Source organism: Vidua macroura, chromosome 9 (assembly GCF_024509145.1).
Source record: "Vidua macroura isolate BioBank_ID:100142 chromosome 9, ASM2450914v1, whole genome shotgun sequence".
Taxonomy (NCBI): Eukaryota; Metazoa; Chordata; class Aves; order Passeriformes; family Viduidae; genus Vidua; species Vidua macroura.
This window is the reverse complement of record NC_071579.1, coordinates 23,932,141-23,949,053: the sequence shown is the minus strand read 5'-3', so window position 1 is coordinate 23,949,053 and position 16,913 is coordinate 23,932,141. Positions and strand designations below refer to the sequence as shown.

General features: G+C 41.6%; 1 protein-coding gene across 2 annotated transcripts in view; it reads left to right on the top strand.

Moving 5' to 3' along the window:
• Positions 1 to 16,913, top strand: part of PIK3R3 (phosphoinositide-3-kinase regulatory subunit 3) — a 78,419-nt gene that overhangs the window by 53,084 nt on the left and 8,422 nt on the right. For both annotated transcript variants that reach the window (XM_053984708.1, XM_053984709.1), the window contains 8 exons: positions 8,268 to 8,379; positions 10,686 to 10,784; positions 12,220 to 12,400; positions 13,266 to 13,391; positions 14,153 to 14,295; positions 15,369 to 15,545; positions 16,020 to 16,094; positions 16,409 to 16,579. In XM_053984708.1, coding sequence (XP_053840683.1) covers positions 8,268 to 8,379; positions 10,686 to 10,784; positions 12,220 to 12,400; positions 13,266 to 13,391; positions 14,153 to 14,295; positions 15,369 to 15,545; positions 16,020 to 16,094; positions 16,409 to 16,579 — 1,084 coding nt within the window. The remainder of the gene's footprint in view (positions 1 to 8,267; positions 8,380 to 10,685; positions 10,785 to 12,219; positions 12,401 to 13,265; positions 13,392 to 14,152; positions 14,296 to 15,368; positions 15,546 to 16,019; positions 16,095 to 16,408; positions 16,580 to 16,913) is intronic.

The following is a 16,913-nucleotide window of genomic DNA, read 5'->3' as shown; positions in this document are numbered from 1 at the left end:
CTTCGAATCCTTGAAAGAAGAAAACTGGAACCATTTTTTTAGGTTTTTACCTTCTGTAGCCTCATCCTAACTTTGTCTCTGGAGTCTGTAAAATCTGATGCTGCACACAATCATATTTTCTTTTGGAGGAATTCTTTCCTTCCTTGCATGCCTCCCCTTAAAAAACCCAAACAAAACCCCTGAAAGCACAGCTGCTGCAGTGGAGCCCAAGAACATTTGCTGTAATGGGGGGGAACTTGGCTCACTGTTGACATGTGGGGCTTTCTGAGTGTGAGCAGAGGGCTTACCCTCAACACCTGTCCCAGGAAAACGTCTTAGAGATAAAATGGATGAGAAGTTCATTGACAATATTGAACTTGAGCCTGTAAGTTCTGTCGTCTGTTACCAGCTGAATTTGTACATTGCAATTGGATTTCCCAGGCTCTATTTCTGTACTGTGTTCAGTACTCCTGCTGCTCTGCCCTGTGTAGTTGTCCTGAGGACATTGTCACAATTGACATCGTTGGCCCCCAAGGAGCTGCTCCCAAGTGTCCAATTAGAAGTCTTTGGTGGTTTTGGCTTCATTACCCTGATTCATCTTCTATCTCCAAGAGTGCCTCTTGTGGGATACAGGGCAGCTTGAATCAATGAGATGAGTGTTTAAGATCCTTTCAGTTTTGAAGGGTACAGTACAGTTTCACTGATAAATTTTGGGGCAGTGAGAGAAGTCAAGCTGCTGCTCTGAAATGGATTTCATTAAAATACTTTGAAGATCAACATGTACTGAGTAAGGAGATTAAATCTGAGCATGAGCAATGGCCAGGCTTGACTCTTCCATGTCTGCTCTCAACCTCCCCTTCTGCTGCAGGCACTGCGTGGGATCCCATGGATTGGGATTTCTGCCTCAGTGGAGCTTCCTTTAAGATCAAGGTTCTTAAAAATGATGACTCATAACAAAGTGTATGACAGATTCCCTCTGAATACTTTTTTACCTTCAAATTTCTTCTGGAGTCTTGATTTAGAAATGCACCTTTTGATCTTGATTTAGATGGCTCACTCTTAGCAATTTAGGTGGTGTTGAAATATTTGTGCTTTGGTAACTAGAAAATGGTTTGACATAGCACAAGGACAGGTATTGTATGAGGAACAATTTTACATACTGCTCTGAAAGATTGGAGCTAGTGGTAAGCTGAAATAAAATGCTGCTTAGAGCAGCAAGAATCGTATGCATTTGCAGCTGTATTATTATTTTTAAATAGCCTCTTGTGCAGCAAACTTCTCAGTAGCACCAGTTATTTCTGTGAACTGGATCCCCTGTGAGATTTGTACCTGACATCTGGATGGATGATTAGTCTTTGAAATACCTGGGGAAAACAGCCCTGAGCTTTTTTTATTTAACTTATTTATTATTTAAAATTAGTTATTATTTAAAAGACCTTTTTCTTTTGGATTTGGTATATCTCCTAACCATAGCTGTCACTGCTTGGGCCTGAGTTCATTCCATCTCTTCTACAATGAAAAGCCAGTTCTTCGTTCTCAATCACTGTAGTTCTTTGCTTATTCTGAATTTTGTGTTTTCCTTGCTCTTGTCGAAAAATCTATTCCTGCGTATTGAGCAAAGAGTACTTTTAATAGTGTTCTGAAGACTCTACCTGTGGAGGAGTAGAAAACATGCTATGGTGTTTATTCTTTGAAGGCAGATGAGGAACTGCTTTACATAGAAAGCAAAAAGGGAAACTCTTTGCTCCTTGCACTTTACATTTACTTTTGCTGTATAGTCTTCTTGACCTCACATTTGATACTGTAAAGTACAATATTCTCGGTGAATATCTGAAATTTTCATGGCAATAAAATGTCTGTCATGGACTTTCATCCAGAGTTGGCAAAAGCCTGGGGCTGCTGTTTACATGATAAAGTTATTCCCTCCTTGTGTGAGCCAGGCATGTGATGCTTGGTAGTGATAATCTTTGAGTGATGAAACATGGCAGAAGTTCTAAAACCTCTCCAGTTCATTAAGAGTGTGCTACTTATACCTGCTAGGTGAAAGAGGACTTATCCTTTTTATTCTCCTCATGATCAACCCTGTTGATCATGAAACCTCTGACGTTGCTGTAGCTTTGCAGCAGTTACACTGGGCTCTGGGTTGGAAGAAAAACAGTTTTTCTTTGGGCAGTGAAAATAATTGGGAAGCTGAGGGTTTTTTGGCTTTGCACCTTCATGCTGTGTTTTGGTACAGAAGTCAAAGATCCCCATGTCATTTATCTGACTGTGAACATCTTCCATTTCTTAGGTCTCAGCCCATGAAGTAATAGGGCTTGCAAAGTAGTGAAAGATGCTTTTGAAATGCCCAAAGGAATGCTGAATTTCATCCAGCCTCTTCACATGCTGTTGTTGTCCCCTGTTCTGCAGGTGCCTCAGTGCAGATAATTTTTTAACCTGTGCAGTAGCTGTGGATGCTCATGAGGAGCAGAGTGCAGCAGAAGCCTGTCAGGTTGTAGGAGGTGAAATGGTGATTGGGATGTGTGGGAGAGAGCTAGATAGCTAGGGAGTTTTCAAACAAAATAGATCTTTATCAAAAAAGCCAATTAATAAAAACTGAAATATTTCTTAAAGGTGTTGTTTTTTATGAAAGTTCATAGAAACATAAGCAAAGCTATAATGGGAGTGTTTTCATTGGAAGCCTGCCTGGCCTTCTGCCAACTTGTCTGCTGCTTTCTGTAATGAGATATTGAAAGACTTCAATTCTTTGACTATGTCTTACTCCTTGGCATCAGGCCTATTTTGGGGGAGGAGGGTGAAAATGTGAGCATGCCTGAGGTTCTGTGGCCAGCAATAATTCCATCAAGGCGCTTCCTTCCCCATTCCCAGAGCAGTTTTCCATGCACATTAGCTGCCCTTTGAGGAAGGGCAGCTTCGAAGGGCGTCGGTGCTCAACGCTCTGCAAAAGGGGTCTTGGCAGGAGAGCTGAGATGTGGAGCTGCCAAGATCATTTACCTGCCAGTGGTGGGAATGAGCTGCTGTCAGCAGGTGTGCACGACCCTCCTCTTTGTCAGCTGGAAAACCTCTGCAGAAGCCTGTGCTTTTTTCACAGATATCTTTGAGGGATTCTCATGCAGCAGGGACAAGTACAGGACTCCTGAGGGAGGGAAAGATTTTGAGGCTTTGCCTGAAATGTGCTAGAGAAATTGAGAAGAGTGTTTGAGAAGTTGAGTAAGACGGCAGAGAGCAGTTAAAGATTGGGGTGAATTTTTCTCTTCAACAAAGCTAGCCTACATTTTCATTCCAAGTCTTCATCTATATCTCCAAAGGGAAAACCCTTCTCTCCTCCAGGACTATGTCATTAAAATGTTAGCTGGCCTAACCACAGATTACTTGCATGTTTCCATAGCAATGACACTTTGTAGAGCTTTATATTACACTTTGCAGGGTATCTACTGTACATCAGCCTTTTTGAAGCTGAGTAACTGTCTTGGAAATCCTCTGATCTGTTTTCTGCTTGTCACAATGTAGAGAGAGCGTAGATTGAGAGCATCAGAAAGAAGGCTAGTAAACAAGCCCATGAAAGTGCTGAGGGACTTAAAATTGACTTTATCAGAATACTTGGTAGTTGTGATTATTTGTAACAGTAAGCTAGATTTAGTGCTGCATTTAAACCTGCTATGCTCCTAAGTATCTGGTTTGAAGCTCTTGGAAAATACTGGAAGAAATAAGTTGTGGAGCCATTCTTAGACTAAGTGGCATCTGCCTTAAAAGTGAAAATTAGAGTTTAATTAACTGGCAGGTTAATTTTGTATGCAAATACTGCAGCCAGGGAAGAAACAGCCTGCTTGACTGGATACTGCATGGGATATAGCACTTGGATAACCGAGGCATTCTTCCTCTTTTCCTCCTGAAGCAGTGCCATTGAAAACCCTCACACACAGGGCTTGGTGGCTCTTAGATCATGTAAACTTATAAAAATTTTTTATTCAAAACCTGACTGGGGAATGTGTGTATCTCATTGAAGTCACGGCCTACTTCACTGCAGTTAAATCCAGGACCAATATAGCCCACGATTTTTTACGAGAGACTTTAAGAGAAATACAGCGGCGTTGGGCTTCAGACACTTGCCAGCTCTCCTGCCTGCCTGGGTGTTGGAGGCGCTTTGAATTTCAGAGAGTCAGCTCAGTTAAAGTCACGAGTCACCTTTACAAAAAACTATTCTGCACAGTCAAGAAAGCATCCCAAAACTACCTTTGGCAGAGCCCAGGCCATGGGCTTGTCTCTCCAAGGCCCTGCACGGCAGCTGTGGGAGCAGCTCAGCTGAAGGTACCTGCTGGAAATGGCAGAGCAGCCTTCAGGGCCTGACGTCAGCAACATCCGATCCCACGCCCGGCACGCATTGGCTGCCATCCCTCTGCTCCATCACCAGCTCATTTTTATTTCCCCCTTCTAAGTGACACTGAGCTAGGATTGGGACTTAGCTCAAGCTAGTCTGCTTGGGAAAGCTAGAAAGAGGGAACTAGAGTTGCTAAAGAAATTAAAACCAGATATGCCCGTGAATGCATGAGGGAGAGCCAGTCTGCTCTTATTGCCAGGCGGTCACTGAGGGCTGAACCTGATCTTTGGAATGTTCTCATGTGGGAGTGAAGATTCCAACTGAGCTGTCACCTTGGGGTTTGGAAAGATCTGTGCTCTAAAGCTGTCCTAGAGACATGGTAGGGGAAGGATGCTTGTGTATCTGGTGCAAAGAGAAAGTTCTTTATTAGAACAGATAGATCTGTTGTGCTGTTAATCACTTGTGATCAGTGTTTCTCTCCCAGGAAAAAAGAGGCAAGAAACCATCAGGATCATTCACTTTAATCAGAGCTGGTTTTGAGATAAAGTAAAATTTTGCCTGTGGCTAGATCAGAATTGGACTCAGTGACATGGAAAGAAGCATGGCTCCTCTTGAAAGCATTTCTGTTGACTTCAAGCCAGTCTTATCTTACTTTACTCTAGGATTTTTAGATCTCTAATATTCATTGAGTTAGGTATATAAAACTGGATTGTTTTGAATTTAAAATCACTCTTTGAGTGGACTCTTTGAGTCTCTCTGTAGCTTCTCATAGAAATGGCACAGGATTTCTCCTAGCAGGGTTCTTAGTACCATCTAGGTACTAAGCAAAAACTTCTTTAGGATGCCTCTCCTAGCAACCTCTTGGGCCAGCATTATGTGAGCAGCAGCGTGGTGGATGCTGCTCTGTTGCAGTACACTTGCCATGCCATTACAAAATATTCCCCTTTGTTATCACAGGGGCTGGGCTGTGAGGTTTTTAAACTACCTTTGTGAGTGTTCTTTGTTTGTACAGACTAAAGTCTCTGGGCTGAGAGGGTAGCCAAGAAATGCTGAAATGGATGGGCATGTTGGCCTGTAGGGTAAAGCAAGAGCAAGGGCCTGGTTCTGTATCCAGTACAGGGGAAAATCTATTATGACTCAAAGAGCTCGAAGCATTGAAAGTAAAGAGTTAGATACATAGCTCTCTGGAAACAGGATCCACCCTTGCAAATAGTTTTGTATTTTTGAAATGTGCAAGCTATTAAAAAGCATTTTTCAAAAGTCTATTGTGTAAAGGACTGGCTTCCATGAGTCAGGTTTTACAGGAACCGGTCCAAGCCTTATTCTTTTCCCTGAAAGAATTTCCTTCCAGTTTTCTCATGAAGAATGAAATTCTGTAGGCAACGTCCCGATAGTAAGAACTGATATCTGCCTATTTAGGGAAAGGAGAAACTCCCACCTGTAGTAGGGACACTTGGTGTAATGTCTAGTGCTCTGAATCCAAGCTCCCATTCCTTACCTTTCTGGTCTTTCTTTGCTTTTCTGTACCCAGTGCTTTGGAGTGAGCCCTAACAAAACTGCCAGATAATCCCACAGTGTATAAAGGAGCAAGACTTAATCTTACAAGGAGGGATAGAGAAGTATTTAAGTGTCTTAGAGAACACTTGAAAACCCCTTCTGGCAAGCCCCTACTACCAGTGTAAAACAGGCTTTTTACACTGTAAAATACCTTGAAGTTGTTGATATGTCCAGGCCTTAATTTGGAGGTCCCTTTGAAATAATTGAACTGGTGCAGTTTTCTAGGAACTCTCTGCGCTTTTGTGTGTTTTTTATGTGTGTTTTTGATGACTCAGAGCCTACAAAAGATTCTGAAGCGAATCTACAGGTTTTTTGACCTCAGATTTACTGTGACACTGATGAGACTCAGAACTGCTGTAGCTGTCCTGTCCCAGATGTGATGTTGGGAGCAGGGAGGACCTGATGACATTTCTTAATTCAGGAACTTTGAAAGGGGGAGATGGAACAGCCCAGTGAATGCAATTGATCCCACAGGCTTAGCCTGGATATGTGTTCCTCTGACCCTGGATGGGGCAGGGAGCTTCAAGCAATGTAGGGTTGGAGCCATGTCTTACTCTCAATGGTGCTTTGTGCAAATACTTGTGCACTACACAAACAACTGTAGTAGTTAAGCTAGAAATAACTGAAGCTTCCTAACCAGGAAGGTACTTCACTGAATCTGAAGGCTTTCACCTTCCTTTTACAACAAGACCTGTTATTGCCTCACTAGATGTGTGCACACCTGAAAGTTCCCAGCTCACCCCATAAAAAGAACCTGTATGCTACAGTTTAATGCTCGGTCCCACAGAATGAATGCTGCTATCTGAATCAGGTGTTTGGTCAGCAACCCCAGGGTGCAAACGTCTGGGTCAAGGTTCAGATTTAGTTTAGATTGGCTCAATTAAAGCATCTACTGGTTTGTCAGAGAACAGTGAAGTTACTGTGTTGGATATTCGGCATGAAATGGTATTTGGAACTGCAGTTGGAAGCCTGTTTTCTCTTCTTTAATGTGGGAGGTGTGGCTCGGAGGTGAGCAGCTGCATGGTGCCAAGTAGCACACCTCTCAGTGCTAAGCCATTTCGTGCTGAAGCTGGAGATCAAAATCTTCTTTCTGCTGCCTTTATTTGTGTTTCTGTGTGTACATGAGGATTGTGCATCTAAAAGATGGCTGTTGTCACTGTGTCAGGCCTGCTCTCTGGTGCTTGTGTAATCTGATGGCGAGGGCACAGGGCTGGGAGCAGATGTTCAGGGTCTGACTTAGAAGCATGCTAGCAAATCAATGCGTGTAGCTGCTTTCTTACTCTGAATGCGAATGTGACCTGTCCCTCTGTAAAACACTCTCATGAAATGCCTAAAAAATGCTTATTTTTGGTGGCAGTGTTCCTGATGAAGTATCCAGTCTTTGCAAAAGACACCTTTCCCAAAGAAAATAAGAAAGAAAATGTATAATACATTTCTGCTCACAGACCAGTTTCTACCAGTACGTGAATGTGCCTGTGGCTGCTGAATTACTGATTCAGGGCTTACAGTCAGGTTTATGATAAAGTTGTTTGAGCAAAAACTGGCCAAACAGAAACAGCTTTGGTATCTTGTATGCCCTTACACTGTGTAACCTATTTTGAGAATGGAAGTAAAAGCCATTCATATTTGCCATGAATTCAGGATAGGGGAATTCTGGGCAGGTGTGCACCAGCCCTGCAGGTGTGCAGTTCTGCCTGCCTGTTGGGCATCTGTAGCATCCCCTTTCCTTTGGTAAACACTTCAGCTTGCACTTCAGCAAGGCAGTGCAGGCACTCTAAGTGTTATCTATTGTCCCCTGTCCTCTTCCCTTATCACCTCATGTCCTGTACTACTCAAGGAGTCACAGCTTTTGTTCCAAACAGGAGCCTAAATGACAAACCCAGTGTAAAGCATGAACCTTGAGTCTGTGACAGAGACAGCCCTGCCCAGCCACCACTGCTCTCCAGCAGTGTTTTTCCCTCTGAAGAGTTCACCTGTTTGCTCTTGTGGGCTGGCTTCAGAGCTGCTGATGCCTGAGCAACTGGAGTTTTCCATAGTGGTGCCCAGTGCTCTCCAGGCTGTGGCTTTCAAACACAATACACCTTTGTCATTTGTTTGGAGCTTTAGGCGGCACCTGCCCTTGTAGTCGTGCCTGCACCAGTCTTCTTTTAACAAAAACTCACATTTCCTCATACTCCTTACTTTTCCCCTCCCTCAACGTTTGATACTAAAAAATCTCAGATCACAGTGGAACAGTTGACTTCAGACTTCCTTTAAGATTACAAGTTCCATTTGGTTTGAGAGAGCTTGAAAGCTGAGTTCAAGATGCACATTTTCTCTTGGTTTTTTTTTTTTTTTTTCTGTAGTATTTCATTGACAGTTTAGTGATTATTTTCTCCTGTTTACCGTCTGTTAATCTGTTTTGCTTTTTCAGCTCTTCCTCCAAAGCCCCCCAAACCAATGACTCCAGTAAATACAAATGGAATAAAGGACAATTCCAGTTTCTCTCTGCAGGAAGCAGAGTGGTACTGGGGAGACATCTCAAGGTAAGCAATATTGTTAGAATTTATTAATTAAAATGTATTAATATATATTGTCAAAAGTAGGATAAGCCAGCTAGAATTCAAGACAAAAAGAACATGCCTGTTTCAGGCAGCATTACACTGGAAAGGAATACTTTAGGACTATGCTTGGCAAAGCACCTAAGTGAAAGTATTCAGCTGGATTCAGGATATTTAATTTGTTGTTCTTCTAGTGCAGATGTTGCCAGTCTTGGTGACAGTAATTTTTGAGTTTCTAAATTTGCCCACATATACAGTTTTAAAAAGAAGATAAATGCTTCTGAATCTGATGTTTAATAAAGTGTTGTAAGTATGCAATACTGGAATGCATGCAGTTCAGCAAAATTTCAGTATAAAATAATATTTCAGGATAAAAGGAGTTGCATTCTTTTTTTTTGGTTTCTTTAATGTTTGTTTAAAATTTCAGCTATATTAATTTCTATTACATGGTGATATGAAAAATAGCTCTTACAAATGCTAACCATCATCCAGCTATGCTGAGCAGATGATAGAGACACATACCAAACAAATTAAGTTTTGCCTCTTAAGAAAACCCTTTCCTATGTACTTGAGAAAATAGATTGCTTGGGCTAGGTTCAGAAAATGAAAGGCCTGTTTTTATATACTTAATTACATAAAAGAACTGAAATGTTCAGTCATCTCTTACCCTCTTAAGGCACTTTTGAAGAGTCTAGAATTTGGAGCTGTAAGAGGACAGGCGAGTGTGCTGGGAGTGTGATCAGGAATTGTTCAAACTTGTGCACATAATACTTTGAAGCACTTTGGCAGATAGAGGCACGAAGAGTGTGTTTGCCACATGAGCTCACTGACGTTCTGAGAGGGGAAATAAAGTTTTCATATCTTTATTGTACCACCCTTATCTTTTTTATAAGGCAAACCCTCATAGATCTTGCTTTTGAAGAGCCTTGGCAGAGATATTTTTCTGTTAATTTTAAGCTGAAGCAGAGTGGAAAAACCTGATCACAAACCCCACTAGGCACAGTTTGTTTAATACTGCTCAATACTGGTATCAGTTTATTGACTGTGGATTTGTCCCTCAATTACCAGTGCCCATGATGGCAGGAGCTAATGCACTGCAAATCGCATTGGCGTGGCTTTATTAGATTTAAACTTGATACATGCTTATGTAAAGATGGAATTGTTTATGACACTGGTTTGGCAGCCAGCAGCTACAGGCTTCATCAGGCTAGCAGGGCAGGAGCAATGTTCTTCAGTCAAGAACTTGTGCTGAAAATTCTGTCATGAGCTCCAGGGTGCAACTTGCAGGCCCAAACCTGTAGGTCATTATCTGGCCATTCAAAAAGGACTTAACTGGGTCCAATCTGTAAAATGGTCTGAGAGGAGTAAATGGATATGAGCATGTGATACTCAGTAGGAGTCCGTTTTACTAACAAAATAGTTTTCAGGTAGCTAAATCAAAGCTCAGGCTATTCTTTTGTTGTTCTTTTGAATACTTTTGTTCCTTAGTATTTGAACAAAAAACCTGCTGTTTATTTTTCTTTGTAAGATTCAGCTAGGCTTCCTACAGCACCTAAAAAATGTTGAGGCTACTTGAGAAACTTTCATTTCCAAATGATTGTATTAAAAAGTGCTTAGGGCTTCCAAAACCTTTGAGGGAGCTGTTATAAAGTGAGATACATAATCTGGGTGAAATGCTCATAAGTAAGATGCGTATCTCTTCAGCTGAAATAATTTTCTTAATGCCTACAGGTACTCACTTTCACTAAAAGATTTCTTGGTTTAGCTTAAAGCTCTGGACTGAGTATCCTTCTGCCTCAGTTGTAAATAAGGAAAAGTTGCACTGAAGCTAGCAAGGTTGTAGTGGTTTAAAAGGGCTGTAAATAAGATCAGAGTTAAGCCAATAATGAGCCTCTTGAGACTAAAACTGTGCTAAACTCTAGGCACCTTTGAGCTGTGATTCTAGAGACCAGGTCTTAAGAGGTCAGGACTGGCTTCTCAAAGGGCACCTGCTCTAGTGTGGACTTTAAAACCTGAGCAGATTAAAGGGAAAGGTTGTGAACTGAGTCACAGCTGCTACTGTTGTTTAAACAGAGACTCCTTCCTAAGTGGCAGTTGACTGCAGCTACTTTTCTTTAGTACAGCTGCACAAGTTGAGGCTTGCTTTAGGTGGCCTAAAAAACTGGAGAGCCTGAGCGTGACAGGAGATTGAACTCTGCAGACATTGGTGTTGCTGGGTCAGACGTTTCACCTGTGGCAAAGCTGGTCATGTCCTTAGCACTTCTAATTTTGCCTCCCTTTCCATTCTCCAGGGAAGAAGTCAATGACAAATTACGAGACATGCCAGATGGAACATTCCTGGTGCGCGACGCATCGACCAAGATGCAGGGAGACTACACTCTGACACTGCGGTGAGCACTGAGCACTTGTGGTCCCCTCAGCAAAACCCTGAAGAGCTGTTGCCATTCCAGTGACAGCCCTGGCTGTGTAAAGCTCATGTGGCCCAAGCTGAGAGATGTTCCCAGTTCTGCACATCACAGAACGAGCAAATAAAGAGCCAGGTCTGACAGTCAGTTCTGCTCTGTGCATTGAGTTCTGTCCCCCACTCAGTACTACCCTGAGGATCTCTGTGTAGATGAGATGGGACTCAGGGAGGAGAGCTGCTCAGGAGTGCTTCATGGTTTCAGAATTGCTAAGGTAAAAGGTGTTTGTAAACCAGGCCTTTGATTAATGGGAGAGTGTTGAATACCTCATCAATGTGCAGCTCTGGAGAACTGAACAATGTATTGGTAAAAAGAATATCTTGTGCTTTCTGATCTAAAATTTAGGGAATATTGATTTGGAATGATGTTCTTTTCTTCATGTCTGCACGTGGCAGGTTTCCCAGAGCTGCCCCAGCCCTGTCTGCTGCAGTTAGGCAGAAACCTCATGTGACTGCCTCTGGTGCCTTGCCCAGCCTGCCCAGCCACTTGCCTCTGACAGGCTCCCAAGGTTGATTGTTAGGGACAAGCAGGTGAGGCACAGAAGCCACAGCCTTTGTAGCACACCCTTGGGAGTTACTGTGATATGGCAGGTACTTGATCCTGCCTTGAAATTCCATTGCCTTAGTGGTAGGTTTGATCCCAAGGGTGTAGTTAAAATTCTGCTTTAACTTCTGCCTCCAGATTCACAGCCTGTGTGCTGTTTGGCATGATTTGGTTATTTTACGGAATTCTACTGAATTTTCGTCTTTAGGAGGCAAAATTGTAAGTGCAGGAGAAGGACAGAACAGTGTCTAAACAGTCTGTTGTTGGAACAAAAGGAAGGAATAAGCACTATATTTGGGGAAACAACTAGAATGTATAAATCTGGATAACTACGTTTACAACCATCTTGTAATCCTCAGAGGATTTTGTAAATTCGTGTATCCTGTATTACCACCCATAACTCATAAAGATTCATTAATCATTTTATAAATCTGTATTCTGTTGTATACTATTAGTGACCCTGAATTGCAGGAAATTATGGGTTTGGGTTTTCTTACAGCTCCTTTATTCAGCCTTCAGCATTCTCCTTTTCCCTTGGAAAACTTCTGGCAAAGCTAGGACTTAAATACCATAAGCTGGCTCCAGAATGAACACATAGGAAGAGATTTACTTTGGGCTTTGCTCCTGTTCAAATAATCTGATGATAATTCTGTGTGTATTGACTCTTAAACTACTTAATACTACTGCTGTGTAAAGAATCACTGTGAAGGTGTGCAGTGTGGGAGCCACTGGCCAAGGAGTTTCACTGGTGTCATCAGCCTTCAAGCTGCTGAGGGATGGGAGGGACGCAGTAAAACCTCTGAATGACTGTGCTTTACAGGAAGGGTGGCAACAACAAACTGATAAAGATCTATCATCGGGATGGAAAATACGGCTTTTCTGATCCACTGACATTTAATTCCGTTGTGGAGCTCATTAACCACTACCGCAACGAGTCCCTTGCTCAGTACAACCCCAAGCTCGATGTGAAGTTGATGTATCCCGTGTCCCGGTACCAGCAGGTAAGAGCTTCATCAGACCCCAATGGCTTTTAGTGCAGACAAGAACAAAAAAAAGCAGATGTGTGTATCATTTTGGGGTTTCTCTATGAATAGCATGATTTGGTTGGGGTTTTTTTTGTGTGTGTGTTTTTGTTTGTTTTGTTTGGTTGGTTTTTTTGAAAACGGGGGAAAAAAAAGGTGAATTTTCATATTTGGCCTCACTTGCATCTTCCAAATTGTCTAACCATCCAAGCTGCTACATTTTATCAGGTTTCTAGTCTCCATCTGAGCCCAGCAGAGAATTTAAACTCTGACAGGCAGCAGAATTGAACCTCTGAGAAACTTTTTAATTTCTCAATGGACCCTTGTGAACCCACTGAGCGCTGCTGTAGCGAGTGCTACCCATATGAGCTGTGCAGCTGCTAACTCTGTGCATAGTCATCTAAATTTTTCAAGTACATTTTTTAAACTTTTATTCAGTAGCCCAAAACACATTTTTGCATTAAGGAAAAAGAACTGCAAAACTTTTTAGAAAAGAAAAAAAAAAAAAAAAAAACAACTCTGATCTTAAACTGAAGAGTCTAAGCAATTTGCTTCCTTCTTTCTTGAACTGGGGATAGCAATCCTGAGCAAGGTGTGGTGTGTTTTTGGAAGTTTAGGATTTTGGCATGGCTTTTGGTGTCCCATAGTTCCAGTTCCTTGTGTCTGTAAACTGTGGAACATGTTGCACAAAGGGAGGCAGATTTAGACACAGTGCTCTCTAGAAACTGGATTATAAAACATGATGCTAATATCTGTAAAATGCAAATATGCATAAGTGGACAAATGAATACTCTTAAGGAAAAGCTGCTTTGCTTGAAGACTTAACAGCTCTTTGTATGTGCAGGATCAGTTGGTGAAAGAAGATAATATAGATGCAGTAGGTAAAAAGCTTCAAGAATACCATGCTCAGTATCAGGAAAAGAGCAAAGAGTATGACAAATTGTATGAAGAATATACCAGAACATCCCAGGTTGGTGTGCTTTGGCTCTTTATAGAGTGTGTTTATTGTTGTTTAAAAAGCAAAGAAAATTATTTTAACCTTTTAAGGCTAATAAAGGCAATATAAGGAAAAATCTTAGTAAATTGTGGAATACAGCAAGGAAGTTTCATATTTGATGGAAACAGGGAATATAGTTTGTTGCTGATAGTCCTAGAGGTATGGTGTGGGACAAGGAAGAAAGAGGAGCTGAACTTTTTACCGTAAGGTAAAGCTGTGGAGAAGGCCAATACTTAGAAGCTTTACACTGCAGTTTCTTCCTTGGCTGCTGAGTATTTCCAGCTGCCACATGCTGCAGTGAGAGTTATAGAGGGGTTTGTCCAGGTTTTTTGTGAAATCTTGTGCAAGTCAGTTACCAGATATTATGCATTAAGGAAGTGTGAATACGGTGTTTGGACTGCTTCTTGTAAAATAAGATAGTTCATATATGGGGAGGAGGTTTGCTGGCAGTCTTCCTGCAAACTAAGATGGAAAATATGACTAAAATGTTTGAGGGGTTTGCAGCCTAATAGAGATCATTGTGTAGGGGAGGAGGGTAGACTTACAGGGAGTAAGTAGGTCTGCCCAGTTCTTTCCTGACCCTACTCAGACATTTGACTGAATTTAAAGCTGATTCATCCTATTTTAACTTAGTGCGGGAAAAAATGTCATCTTCTCAGTTTAGGGAACGTAATCGAGTCTTGCATTGCCATCTGTATTATGAACAAATGATGAAGGACTCATTCCTTACACAGGAAATTCAGATGAAGAGAACTGCAATCGAAGCATTTAATGAAACAATTAAGATATTTGAGGAGCAGTGCCACTCACAAGAGCGATACAGCAAAGAATACATCGAGCGATTCCGCAGGGAGGGCAACGACAAAGAAATTGAGCGGTGAGCTCTCAGGTTATGTTTGCTTACCTGGAAAAAGTGGTGTCCACACTGACACTGCCATTACAGCATCATATAAACCACTTTGTAAGCTCATTGTTTTCTGAGACCTTCCCTCGAGGTATGTCAGCCTTCAGTAAAGCTCTCTTCTCTCAAGGAATTGCAGAGCTGGGAAATCTCTGGATTATCCTCTCTTAACTTCAGTAAATCAAGATACTGTGATGAGGACCAGGAAAGAACAGGAAATAATGATTTAATTTGCTTATCCCATTTCTATTTAGATTTGCTCAGAATATAATTCAGAGAACGCTGTACTTGCAAACTGTGGAATATACATAAACTGGTAAATCTCATTGTCCGTAGTTTTAGTCACTTTCAGAGAAGATCAATGTTTAGTAGCTGTCATCTAACAAATTCAGTGAGTGTGTTGTTTGAAACTGCCTTTCCAAGAGGGTATTAGCAGAAAAAGCTGGATCTGTGCCTTTGAAGAAAGGCCAGGTATAATGCCTCACTTGATGTAGTGCTTTATGAACCACCTTAAGGAGATTTTTGGAGCAGAAACAGTTACCTGTAACAATCTCACTATGCACTTGGGGTGCTTCATTCTGAGTAAAGACAATTAACAAGCAAAAGATGTAATTTTCCTGAGTCACACAAAACCTGCAGACTGATCTTGAATGAAGAGACAGGCAGCGTTACTTCATGGTAGCCCTTGATAGTAATTAAAGTTTGCATTTAAAATCTTGCTATTGCTGATACCTGTGGTGGGCTCACATAATTGATATAACAAACACTGAATTTGGCAGTGAAGGAGGAATCTGTTCTAGCTTACCTTCCTACAGAGAATTTCTTCCTGCATCTCTGCCAGAAGGAGATATATTAAGGCAAACTGAAGGGTGCAGGCCCTCTGGCAAGAGGTCTCTCCTGTCACTCATACAGTAATTTTCATATAAGGCTGAGGTGGTCAAAGGGAGGAGTTGCTGTTATGGTAGTTCTGGGATACTCTTCTGTAAGTGCTACCAGTAGGTTCAGTCCTTCTGGGCTGGTTTCACCTCTTCTCTCATACTCATTTGCAGGATAATGATGAACTACGAAAAATTAAAATCACGCCTGGGTGAGATCCATGACAGTAAAATGCGCCTGGAACAAGACTTGAAGAAACAAGCTCTGGACAACAGGGAGACTGATAAGAAAATGAACAGTATCAAGCCTGACCTAATTCAGCTCCGCAAAATCAGAGATCAGTATCTTGTGTAAGTAAGCCTGACCCATACCTCAGAATAATGTCTCTGATGAATCTGATTAATGGCTGTTTCCATCAGGATAATGATAGCTTAATTTTCTTTTCATAACCAATGTTCTGTGGATGTTCAGGTGCTACAGTCTGGCAGGGGATGTCTGAGAACTGGTTGGCCTATTCATGACTTCATTATTTAAAGAGCCAGCCACAACTAGGTGCACAATCTGCAACTACTGTAAATAAAGAATTTAAGAAAAATTAGTTATAAACAAAACTTGTGGCTGCTAATACAACAGATGGTAGTACTTTTTTTCTGTTAGGTGTCTCAGATGTTGCTTATACCCACACTTGATTTCACCACCCTTATCCAGCTCCTAATGTCCCTGGGCTGGACACAGACTGTTTCTTCTGTGTCTGAGCTTCAGCTTGCTCACTAAGAAAACCCATACACGTGCTCTGATCTATTAATCTTCTCTTCTTCTGGCAGATGGCTCAATCACAAGGGGGTGAGACAGAAGCGAATAAATGACTGGCTGGGGATCAAAAATGAAAATATTGATGAGTAAGTGTCACTATACATAAGATTTTATTGAGAAGTGTTCCATTAGTAAGTGTTTCTCTTGTGGGGTTGGTAACAAAAAACACCAGTTTCTCAATAAAGGACTGGAGTCATGTGATGTCATGTGAGGCAGCAACTCTGCTGAAACATGTAGGATTAAAATTAAGATCTAAGTGGAAGCCTTTAATATATATGTTCGTTAGGAGCCTGACCTTCCAATTTGAGCAATCCCGGTATTTCTTTTTATGATTTCTGTGAAAATAACTCTGCTTATTAACTCCTTTACTGATCAGTGGTTAACAAATGTATCCTCTCAGCACATACTTTGTGAACGAAGAAGATGAAAACCTGCCACATCACGATGAGAAAACTTGGTTTGTTGGGGATCTCAACCGTGTCCAAGCGGAAGACTTGCTCTGTGGGAAACCTGACGGAGCATTTTTAATTCGCGAGAGTAGCAAGAAAGGATGTTATGCTTGTTCTGTGGTGTAAGTCTGTTTTCCTTTTTGTTCTAACTACTCAAATCATAAATCTCTACCAAAGCTCTTTATTTTGGAGAACAAAAGCCAGGCCTAGCTTAGGCCTACCCATTGGAATGTGTTTCATGTTTGCAGGAGGACCAGCACGGTAAAAGCTTTGTAACAAAAATGTGCTTTGAATGTGCAATAACTGTAGTCCTGCAGCCTCTGCAGTTCCCACAGTAGACAGTACAAAATTCTGAAGTATCCTGACTTGAAACTCTGTAGTAAGGGCCTAAGTTAGGGCCTAATTCTCACATATTCTTCCCTGCTGAGGGACACATGGGAAGAAGTAGAGCAGGGC